The sequence below is a fragment of the Chlamydotis macqueenii genome, chromosome 1 (genome assembly GCF_036417535.1).
Source record: "Chlamydotis macqueenii isolate bChlMac1 chromosome 1, bChlMac1.mat, whole genome shotgun sequence".
NCBI lineage: Eukaryota > Metazoa > Chordata > Aves > Otidiformes > Otididae > Chlamydotis > Chlamydotis macqueenii.
In genome coordinates, this window is record NC_141556.1 from 108,294,359 (window position 1) to 108,306,469 (window position 12,111).

The window sequence follows — 12,111 nt, forward strand, 5'->3', positions numbered from 1 at the left end:
TGTGTCCTTATGAGACTTCCCCAGTGGATAGGTAAGATAATCTGTTCTATGCAGTTGTACTCTACAAAAGGAATGTCAAAGAGGATCATATTGTATATGGCTGATAAAATATCAATATTCTCTTCTCAAGAAATAATTTCTCTTACCCTCTTTCTTCCCAGTCTTCTTTTTTTCTTTTTCCCTGAGAGAGGTACGGATTTTAAGACCTCTCAATATCCACTTACCTAAAACTCTTCAGTGTGTTAAAAGAAGAAAAACTGGGCATGTGGGAATGTGCTAAAATTACTTGAGCCATAACTAAATTTCTTTTGTACATCTGTTAACTTAAGACATCACTTTAGTCAGGGCCCTGCTGATATTTTAATTACATTGTCACCATGTTTAGTAAATAAAATACTGGAAACAAAAAACCAAAACACTTGAGTTTGGCCTTGACCAAATATTTCATCAACCCCCTATTCAGTCACTTTAAAATATTATTTATGAGTGTTATGAATGTTTTCTATGTTAGTTCTGATTCTAAATTATTGTTATTTTGTTCTGGTCTTTCACTTCCCATGCTCTAGCTGGCCACAAGACCTTGCTTTCCCTGCTGTCACATAGCTCTTGCATTTAGACTTGTTTCTCTGTATTTTATTATATGGAATGTAGTGCATAGTTACTTCCGTTACAATCTCCCAAACTTTGGACAAATCAATATTGGTAAAGTCAGTGATGCATTCTCATTTAAGGTGGCAATGTGCCAGGTCAACAAGAGTCAAAGGGGAGGTGCCATATTAACTACAGAGCAAAATTAAGACATTGATTTTTATTAACTTTTGGAAAAACTTTATGTACAGGAAAAAAACACTGCAATGGAAATTGCTATTATAGCTTCCTTCCTACCTACCTTTACATTTAAATACTAGTGAGCAAGCTGTATGAAGCCTCCAAAAGGCAAAACTAAAAAGTATTGAGATGTAACAAAGTTCAAAACTTGCTTATATGGCATGCCATCTGCTGGAGTTCCCAGTGCTGCAGCAGGCTGCTTCCAGCGACAAGACGGAGTTTCAGCTGTCAGTGCCAGGAGAAGTAATTCTGTCGACAAGGGAGCATGTGCTAAGTTTTGTCCCAAAGTGTTTTTAAGTTGGAGCTGTTCAGCAGCAGCAGCACTGCAGTGCTCTGCTCTAAGCGGGAGACACAGCTGGTGTCACAAAGCAGCTCGCTCTGCTGTTAAGACAAAAGTGCTGCTGGTGTTTGTCATTTTCTGATGCGCTAGTAAAACTTCTGGTAGCACACACCCAGCTGAGAGCTAGCAAAAAAAAAAAAAAAAAACCGGACAGGTTATACTTTTATACGTTTAGTCACAGGATAGGATGCAGACACACCACCACATGCCGTTCCCTCTCCTGCCCTCTCAGTTTAACTTGGATGCTGGCAATAGTACAAACACCCATCGGGCCTGTCATTAAACGACACCAACGAGACCAAAATCGCAGGCAGACCGTGCCCCCAGCGGCTGCCCGTCGCGTTTGCGGGCACAAATTTAATTTCCTCACAAGCCCTGCGGCCGTGGGGGCAGGACGCCGCACGGCACGGCCGGGCTGCCAGGGGCCGGACCTCCCCTCGGGCCCGGCTGGATCCAAGCTGTCGGCGACGTTCACCCGGCGGCGCCGCTCTCCTCGCGCCCCGCCTCGCCCCTCCCGTCGGCCACCTCCCACCCTGCAACGCCTCGCGTACGGAGCCGCCGTTAAACGGTCTCGGCCGGCGGCAGGGGGGCGCCTTTCGGGACCGCTCTCCTCAGGCAGGGGAACATGGCCGCCTCCCGCGGGAAGCAGGGTGGCCTCTACGAACGCCCGCGTCCCACCAGCAAGAAGGTGACACTGCGCAGGGGGGACCGAGCGAGAAGAAGGCGTTATTGACGGGGACGAGGGTGGGGTGTCCCCTCTCCAGGGCCTGCCGGCTGCCCCAGGAGGGAGCGGCGGTCAGCGCTCGGCGGCACCCCCCGCTCCGTCCCGGCAGCCGCCAGCTCCCTCCCAGGGCGGCTGCGGGTGGTTGCTTTGAATGTGGTGGGATGTCGTGTAGATTTCATGCTAGGCCTGGGTTAAAAAAAATGCAGCTGATGACAACTGACGTGTCTTGGGATGTATCCTTTGAATGTATAAGGTGGGAATAATCTTTAGACCTGGGATTTGTTGAATATTTCTTATCTTTCTTAAGGAAATAGGACCTGTGCCACAGATAGGAATAGGAGCAGGGAGTATTCGTGCCTGATACTTCTGCCGTGTTCTTCAATAGTAAAAAGACAATCGCTAGAACAAACGATGCTGTTTGGATATAAAATTCAGAAATCGTAACGGACCATTGCAGACTTTTGCATCTGATAGTGACGGGCGAGTAGGTGCACAAGATGTGTTTGTTGCAGAAGGAGGGTATAAATATTTGTTGCGTATTTGTTTCTTGGGTTATTGTTTAATCGTTTGGCTATTCACTGAAAGTACAAGAAAAATTGTTGTGGAAAATAGACAGGATCTGAGAGCACCAGCAGCATATGTTTTTGACAGGTGGGGTTTCTACACCACCTACCGAAAAGGACTGTAACTGCAGCTTGTGTTAGAAATTATTTTAAGACCGTAATTACTGAGGGACAGAATTTACTCCCTAGGTGTGCTGAAGTCGTTCTTGGGTGTGGATACACATTCCTCAGAAAGTATGGAAAGTTCATATTTGTTTGCCTCTATTACACTTATCTCCAATGACTCATGAAACTTGCAGCAGTGCACAAGCCTCATATCCTTCTCTTTTATGTGTACAGTACACATGAGTAGTACTTCATCTCTTAAGGCTTGAAAGGAGTTTGCCGTTCTTTAGGTATTAGCAGTTGATAACTTCCAATAGCTAAGTTTTCAGCTGGGGGTGGGGGGGAAAGGGCAAGATTTTAACTATCAAATATTCAAGAAAAGTTTGCTTATATTGGACCTAGAAGCATAGAATATCTCAAGTTGGAAGGGACCCATAAGGATCATTGAGTCCAACTCCCATGCTTTACTCCCATGCTTGGTGTGATCATACTCTAAGGTATGTGTAAATAGTGTAAAATCAAGCTAAGGTGGTGGTGAACATCCTCTTACAGAGAGTTAAGTCATTCTAGTAAGTCACAAGACTGTAGGTCTCTTTCATTCTTTGTACCTTGTGTTAGAGTGTATTGGTGGGAGAAGGTAACAAAGTGAAGTACAGACCTTATTATAACTCAGAATTAAATAGCTCCTAAGAACTACATGCTTAATAAAAGAAAAAAAAAACCCACCTTTTTCTTCAGTCTTTCAAGTAACATTGATACTTTTTTCCTTTTTTTTAAATAGAAACGCAGCCCTGAAGAAAATGTTTTTTTCTTCAGTAAATTAACATATTCCTGGTTTAGCAGGTGAGAATTTAATAAACTGCTTGTTAATGTTTGTTGATGCTCACAAAATTATACGGCATGCACTTACGTTCCACACCATCATTCTGGTTTGAGCCTGAGCATGAGATTGCTGTCAGCTTTTTGTACAAAAATCAAAGTTTACAACTTTTAGAGGTAATATTCAAATATTTTGTGCAGTATTGTTTATACATAGTAACAGCCATTTTATACATTATCTAATAGCGTTACTTAAAACATTAATATTTTGATAACTAAGCACAAAGTTCTTGTCACAATAGACAATATTTTTAGACAATGTGATATAAAAAGCCAAATTAGGCTATCATTTTCTGTTTATTATCTGTCTATGTAAAGTCTGGCAATAGACAAAAATTAAAGTAAGACAAAAATTAAAGTAAGACAAAAATTTGTATCACTCTATATAGTGATACAAAAATTTGCTATATGTCCAGGAACAAATATTCAGTCATACATTTAAGATATTTTCCAAGTAGTCAATTTCATGCTTGTTTTCCTCCCTCCTTTATGGCAGGCCACATGTTATTACTGTAGATCACCTGCTCGTAAACACAAATAAAGTCCCTCCACTTCTGGGGGAATTTTCCACTCAAAAATAGGAACTGAAAGCTCAACTATATCAAGTCATGCAGCTTCCCGTCACTTAATATTTTAGATGTTATTTCAAACAATTTCATGTGTTATGTCATGTGACCATTACTCATTTTTACATTTTTCTTTTTTTCTTCTTTAAAAGTCATTTGAGTCAGACATATGTGCTTCAAAAATTTGAAAGTGAGAAAAAACATTTTAAGAGTGTGGTAACTGTTTCTTGCTTTATTCGATATTATTAATTTTAAGGAAAAACTGAAAATGGTATTTACTATTGAAAAGCTGAGACAAAACAATCAGATTGTTTCAAGAGTTCAGAGTTTTCACTTAAACTCTGGCCCTGCTGAAGTTAGGAATCAGTTTCAGAGTAACTGTGGTTTTTACCAATCCTTACATTCTACATCATAAATACAAATTTTTGATTTTTCTAGAAAGTTGCACAGTATACTGAGTGCAGTGCTTTTATATGATACTTACTTGTTCATTATGTCACAGTGTTCACCCAAATAGTCAATCAGGGCTATCTTTTGTATTTTTTAACCAATTCCACAATGTTTAACAAAAGAAGGGAGGCGGGGGGAAGGGATTTCAGTTCTTCTCAGTGAGAGCTTGTTTACCTATGGAATAACCAACTAGATGTGATTAAGCTAATACTGTGAACATTAAATATGTTCTCTCTTTCCAGTCACAAGCAAACACAATAAATTACGACTAATACTTACTCACCTTAAGTGCTTGCAATCTAAGTAAGGAAGTCTCAAATTAACTGTTACATAATAAACCTGTAATGCTCTATTATGTTTCTTTAGAGTTCAGGCAATCTGGGGATTGTGGTGTGAAGGACACTTGGTAAATATATTTATTCTCTGGCAGCACTGAGTTTTAGCACTGAGAAGGGTTATGCAGAATTCTTAAACAACAGTTCCCATTGAAGTACCAGTTGGTCTATTTTCCTCATCTGTCTCAAAAGCTGTCACTCTGTGTGAGAACTTGTGTTATTTTTGCCTTAATTTATCAAGCGTAAGGCAAATTCACTTTGTTAATGTTACAGCTTCAGTAGATGTTTGAGTGGCCTTTGGGGATAGTGAGGTCCACCCCTACTAGAATTCTACAACCTCCAATGAAGTATTTAAGAGTCTTTTTTTCTGCCCTGTGGTAAGCACAATGGCACACACATTAGCCCCAAGCCCAGTGCTGGCACTGTCCGGCATGGGAATGATACGTTGAAATTGCTCACTAGGGAAGACAGACACTGTGCTTGGGTTGCTGCCCTCAGTGAGGGAAATCCCCATCAGCTTGAAACCATTAGAACTGCCACTGACCGAACACACGCTCCAGTGTCAATGCATGTGTTTCTCATTGCTTCCTAGATGTCTGGGACTTCCTTTAAGTTAAAGAACATTGTCACCATTAAACCTTTTGCGTTTTCCCCACCTCAGAAATGGTATGGCACGGTTTGCTCTGAGTTGTCATAAATGTCACATGCTTGTCAAAAATTCCAAATCATCTTTCAGAATTCCTTTAGGTTCAGTGTATTCATCAGCCCTATTTTGCCATTTTTAAAACCAATTTTAGTTTTTGTTAACACTTAAATGGGTAAAAGCACTTTGTTGAAACAAAATTTTAACAGCAGAAGACCTGCTGTAAGGAAACTTCCATTGTACTTGTGCTGAAACCCAGGAGTTTAGTGTTGCTACCTTGGTTAAAGATGAGTTGCAACATGATGAGTCACCATCCCAGGAGGTATTTAAAAGATGCATAGACATGGCGCTTAGGGTCATCGTTTAGTGGTGGACTTGGTAGTGTTAGGTTTACTGTTGGACTAGATGATCTTAAGGGTCTTTTCCAACATAAATGATTCTATTGTTCTATGGTAGTGCAGTCTTGTGGTAGAAGAGGTACTTCATTCCAGATCACAGCAGTAAGTGGGTAATGATGCTACATATATGTGTTTATGAAATAGTATATTTTCCTTTAAAGAAATATAGGATCAGAAATGTAGACAGATTCTGAGGTACAAAGGTTCGTCAGAACTTGCTGTTCAGATGTGACAATCTGCTTGGGCCCTTATGTCAGGTGAATTTCAGTGTGTCTAAGTATGTTGCACTACATAGTTTGTAGCCTTTATAAAATTACACATTATTTTGATTATAGAATTTATTTATATACACTAAATGATACAATTAGCTTTTGAGTTAGTAATTCTGCTTGTTTTGTCTGCTATCTGCTCTGGATTTCATGGTAAATTAATTGCTTTCTTTCAGACTAATATCTATAGGCTATAAGAAGCCATTGGAAAGGGATGACCTGTTTGAACTGAATGAAGGTGATTCACCATACAGTGTGTGTCCTAACTTTGAAAAGCAGTGGAGAAAAGAAATCCAGAAGTCTACCACAGGATTAACGGTAGCTATAATTCTAACAGTAGGCAATAGCCAGTGCAGAAGCTGGAGAAGATTTCTAAAATCTTGTTTATTGAACAGCCTGCGTTTTGTAAATCATGAAGGCCGCTCAGTGTTGTAATCAGTGATCTCTAGTGTGGCTATAGGATTTAAAAAAATTGTTTAGGTTCAAACTTACCTCTTAGAATGATATCTAGTTACATTTTAACATTTCACATGATACAGAATCTGCTGTGACTGGTACGGAATCTTCTGTGTCTTTTACTTTGATGATTAATTACCATCTTTGTCAAAAATGTCCAACTAACTTCTCTCTGAACTTGTCTATTTCCCCATGTCTTATCTCTGCATCTGTATTTCAGGTAGGTAGAGAAATCTGTTATCAGATTGCATAGTGGTAGACACTCTGGCTTACAGAACATGTAAAACAGTCTTCAGTTTTCTTTAATTTTAACAATATTGAGTGTTACAGATATCTGGAGCTATCCTGTGTGATTTTCATGTAAATACTTAACACTTTAAGTCAACAGTTATTATTTTGTTGTATTTAAAGTGCATGAGGAGCTCTGTAATCTTAGGAAGTTCACAGGAGAGAGGACTTAACCTGTAAGTCCAGTAAGAGTGTAGCTTTTGTTTTTTAGTGACTTACTGAGAACAGAGGTCCTGCAGAGTCTGACCTTACTGCATCTCTTCAGTATTTTTCTTACCTGTTTGTAGATTTGCCGTTTCTCCCTCTGATAGTATACACACTAAATCCCTTACTATGAAAACATTCAAAAGTATTTTTCAATAAGGATAATTTTAAATTCAGATACTGTTTTTATTATTCAAGTAATCTGTAAAAAAATACCCTGTCCTGTCCTTCATCACTGTTATAATTAAGAAAGGCTCACTTTTTTTGAGCCCTTGTAAGAATATTTGCAATTACTTGAGCTAAATTCATACTAAAAATAGTAGTTACTTGACAACTGAAAATATTAAAAAAAAAATATAAGGGTTATTCAACCTTAAATGTAAAGTTACAGTAAGCCTGCTATAAATGATATGCATTTATGTTGAAGCTTACATCTGTTTTTCTGATACGGGTTTTTTGACCTGTGATAATAATTTGAGGATTAAACTATTTTCTATTTATATTTGTGAATGATTGGGGCAACCCTAAAAATGATATTTATCCTTTCCTGAAAGACTACTAGCCAGGCTAAATAAAACTAGACTTCATTTCTTACCCCAAAGCTTTTATTCTAATTTATTCCAAGTAGGATTTTTTTTTCAGATCATAAATCCACAGATGGACACTCTAATATTACATATTCTATATTTGTAAATGTCGGTGAAGTTCAAAATTTTTTTTCTCTTAATTCTCTACATATTTTTGTAATCTTGCAGGCTTTTTACATCAAAAGAGTGCTATTTAAGAAAACAAGTTTCCACAAACCATCTTTGATTTTGCCATTATGGCAAACCTTTAAATTTTTATTGGTTAAAGTTGCATTTCTGAAAGTTACAGCTGACATTCTGGCTTTCATGAGTCCACAAATAATGAAGTAAGTTTTTAATGTATTTTACTTTATGTTCAGAGAGTAACAGTAATAATAAAGGTAAAGGGTTACCAGTATCAAAACCAAACTAAGCAACAGCTCAGATGTGTAAAGATTTTTAATCCTTTTTCCCCAGTGATTGTCTGTAAGTGATCTAATGAGGGAAAGCTTAAAGAGATCAGGAGTTTCTTAGATGAAGGACTGACACAAAAACAGGAGAAGCTCAATTCCACAATATTGTGTTTAAGTATTTAATATACTTAAATATAAAATAAAACGTTAAGGAAAATGGAGTACAGGTATATGTCTTCCCTACTTTTTTGTCAATATTTTTCCATATCTATTTAAAAAAACAACCATGCAAATATATAATAGCATCTACAGCCTCAGCATTGAATGGAAAACTGCAATGACTGTTGTTACAATGTTGTTGGTACCATAGGATTGATGAAAATGTTTTTTAAAAATTGTGCTTAAGGTGGTAAGAATTTATCAAATACCTGGGTGTTTATGAAGAAAAGAGTTAATGAACAGAATTATTGTTAATCTCTAGACTATAATCTCTAGACTATAACCTGGACCAGTGTAATCCTGGACAATATTGTTAACCATAAAACCTGTTTAAAGACATCACAGTTGGTAGTTATTTAAGATAACTTTCTACTAAGAGAAACAAGAATTTTCCTCTAGATTTTTTTCTTCTCTCTCACTTTCATGGTTGGTAGTTGCAGCCTTTCTAAGTAAAAATGTCTAATAATTTTTTTCTTTTATGCCATTCTTTATTTGTACTCCATTGCCAGGGATGTCAGCAATAGCACATTTGTGTCTAGAATAGTACTTGAGAATTATTTCTAAGATAATAAATTGGAAAATACAGATAAGACTTGCCTTTTTTTTAACATCATATTTCTTTCTGACCTTCCACCGTATCTGGGTCCAAAATGGACTTAGTTGAACAAGTGCCCAGTATGTTACTTCATTGAACTTTTTATTATTGCTTGTTGACATAATGCACAGAATTTAAAATTTACTTTCCTTCATTTTCAGAGCAATGATAATGGCCAGTGAAAATAATCCTAGTTCATATGGGAGTGGATATGGCTATGCTATTGCCCTGTTTTTTGTAGTTCTCTCACAAACACTTCTCCATCAGTTATACCAGCGTAACAACATGCTTACTGCAGTCAAAATCAAGACTGCGGTTGTTGGCCTGATATACAAAAAGGTAATAATGTTTTCTTCTACTTTTCTTTCAAAACAAAAGCTAAAACAAAAACAAACACTCAGTGTTAAAATAGAATTCAAGGAGCACCTCCTCCAAGCTCAGCAGAAGTGCATCCCAATGAAAAACAAGTCGGGCAAAAAGGCCAGGAGGCCGGCGTGGATGAGCAACTGAACCAACTGAAAGTGAAAAAGGAGGCCTATAGAGGGTGGAAGTGGGGACAGGTAGCCTGGGAGGACTACAAAGAGGCTGCGCGAGTGGCCAGGGATAAGGTAAGGAAGGCCAAAGCCCTGGCAGAACTGAATCTGGCCAGGGATATAAAATGTAACAGGAAGAGCTTTTATAGGTACGTAGGGGACAAAAGAAAGTCCAGGGTAAATGTAGGCCCCCTCCAGAAGGGAACTGGTGTCCTGGTTACCCAGGACATGGAGAAGGCTGAGGTACTCAATGACTTTTTTGCCTCAGTCTTCACCGACAAGAGTTCCTGTCCCACCACCCAAGCTGTAGAAGGTGCAAGCAGGGACTGCGAGAATGAAGAACTGCCCATTGTACTCGAAGAGCAGGTTCGGGATCATCTGAGGAACCTAAGGTGCACAAGTCCATGGGACCTGATGAGATCCATCCGCGGGTCCTGAGGGAACTGGCGGATGAAGTTGCCAAGCCACTGGCTATCGTATTTGAGAAGTCGTGGCGGTCTGGTGAGGTCCCCGATGACTGGAAGAGGGGGAACATAACCCCAATTTTTAAAAAGGGGAATAAGGAAGACCCAGGTAACTACAGGCCGGTCAGCCTCACCTCTGTGCCTGGCAAGGTCATGGAGCAGATTCTCCTGGAAACCATGCTAAGGCACATGGAGAGCAAGGAGGTGGTTGGTGACAGCCAACATGGCTTCACCAAGGGCAGATCGTGCCTGACCAATTTGGTGGCCTTCTATGACGGGGTGACGGCATCGGTGGACAAGGGATGAGCAACTGACATCATCTACCTAGACTTGTGCAAAGCTTTTGACACTGTCCCGCACGACATCCTTCTCTCTAAACTAGAGAGACATGGGCTTGATGGACGGACCACTCGGTGGATAAGGAGTTGGCTGGATGGCCACACTCGGAGAGTGGTGGTCAACGGCTCAATGTCCACGTGGAGACTGGTCATGAGTGGCGTCCCTCAGGGGTCCGTGCTGGGCCCGACCCTGTTCAACATCTTTGTCGGCGATATGGAAAGTGGGATAGAGTGCACCCTCAGCAAGTTCACCAACGACACCAAGTTGTGTGGTGCCGTCGACACGCTGGAAGGGAGGGATGCCATCCAGAGGGACCTTGACAGGCTGGAGAGGTGGGCCCATGCCAACCTCATGAAGTTCAACCAGGCCAAGTGCAAGGTCCTGCACCTGGGTCATGGCAATCCCAGGCACAAATACAGGCTGGGCGGGGAATGGATTGAGAACGGCCCTGAGGAGAAGGACTTGGGAGTGCTGGTGGATGAGAAGCTCAACATGAGCCGGCAATGCACCCTTGCGGCCCAGAAGGCCAGCCGCATCCTGGGCTGCATCAAGAGAAGCGTGGCCAGCAGGTCGAGGGAGGTGATTCTCCCCCTCTACTCTGCCCTGGTGAGACCCCACCTGGAGTACTGTGTCCGGTTCTGGAGCCCCCAACACAAGAAGGACATGGACCAGTTGGAGAAGGTCCAGAGGAGGGCCACGAAGATGATAAAAGGGCTGGAGCACCTTTCCTATGAGGACAGGCTGAGAGAGTTGGGGCTGTTCAGCCTGGAGAAGAGGAGGCTCCGGGGAGACCTGATAGCGGTCTTCCAGTACCTCAAGGGGGCCTACAGGAGAGATGGGGAAAGGCTGTTTAGTAGGGCCTGTTGCGATAGGGCGAGAGGTAATGGTTTTAAAATAGAGTGGGGTAGATTTAGATTGGAAATTAGGAAAAAATTTTTTATGATGCGAGTTATAGAACACTGGAACAGGTTGCCCAGAAAGGTGGTGGAAGCCCCATCCCTGGAAACGTTCAAGGCCAGGCTGGATGAGGCTCTGAGCAACCTGACCTAGTCGGGGATGTCCCTGCTCCTTGCGGGGGGATTGGACTAGATGACCTTTGACGGTCCCTTCCGGCCCTAACCATTCTATGATTCTATAAATATGCTTACCAGCATGATCAAAACCCAGGATGTTATACACTGGTGACAGGCTAGCAAACTGACTTTATATTTTCATGATTAGTTAGTTATAATAATATGGAATTTCAGCAGCATTTCTATTATAAAGCTGTAATCCTGAAATTGCAAACTTTTGTCAGCCACCTATTCAGCCGTAATATTGTAGACATATGTAGATACTGAACTCTTCCTATTTTGACTGTGAGTTAATTTCCCAGATTTACTGAATGAACTGGGGAAACTTTTTGGGTTGAATGTCTGGGGAAAAAGAAAGATTATACATGATCATTTTTTTATCATTTGAATATGATAAGCTGAAGTTTGCTGCATTGTCTCCTTTGGAGGTTGGAATTCCCCTCCTGATTTCAGTGAAATTGATTTCCTAGTGAGTTGAATACCCAGGAGGTTTGCTGTTTTTCAGACTTTTTTAAAAAGATGGCTAACTGCTGTGGAAGTCTATCTCTAACTTATCCACCCTTTAATAAGATATGCTGAGGTGACAGCGTTATTAGCTACAAGAGATGCAGGTGCTAATAATGTAAATGTAGCTTCTGACCTGGAAGACATAAAAATGTTTACTATACTGTTAATATGTAGGATATGAGATTAAGCTATTTTCTCAGTGCTGCACCTTGAGTTTACTTTGTTATGAACATGGCACATTGGTATTTTTACTGCAGTATTTGACTATTAAGCACAAGTTAAGGAAAACGAAAAATAATCAAAATCTGAAATAAACTACTGTCTTTGTTAATTTAAAATACAATCTCTTTTCTC

The 12,111-nt window shown here is 40.3% G+C and overlaps 1 protein-coding gene across 9 annotated transcripts in view; it reads left to right on the forward strand.

The window, feature by feature from the left end:
- Window positions 1-1,667: 1,667 nt before the first annotated feature.
- The window catches only part of LOC104476468 (multidrug resistance-associated protein 1), a 38,545-nt gene continuing 28,101 nt past the window's right edge, over window positions 1,668-12,111 (forward strand). For 6 of the 9 annotated variants that reach the window (XM_086763795.1, XM_086763801.1, XM_086763819.1 and 3 more), the window contains exons 1-5: window positions 1,669-1,856; window positions 3,342-3,403; window positions 6,277-6,418; window positions 7,804-7,961; window positions 9,003-9,180. In XM_086763795.1, coding sequence (XP_086619921.1) covers window positions 1,794-1,856; window positions 3,342-3,403; window positions 6,277-6,418; window positions 7,804-7,961; window positions 9,003-9,180 — 603 coding nt within the window. In that variant the 5' untranslated portion in view covers window positions 1,669-1,793. Of the gene's footprint in view, window positions 2,146-3,341; window positions 3,404-6,276; window positions 6,419-7,803; window positions 7,962-9,002; window positions 9,181-12,111 lie in introns of all 9 variants that reach the window. The other 3 variants (XM_086763834.1, XM_086763809.1, XM_086763842.1) reach the window with 3 other exon arrangements.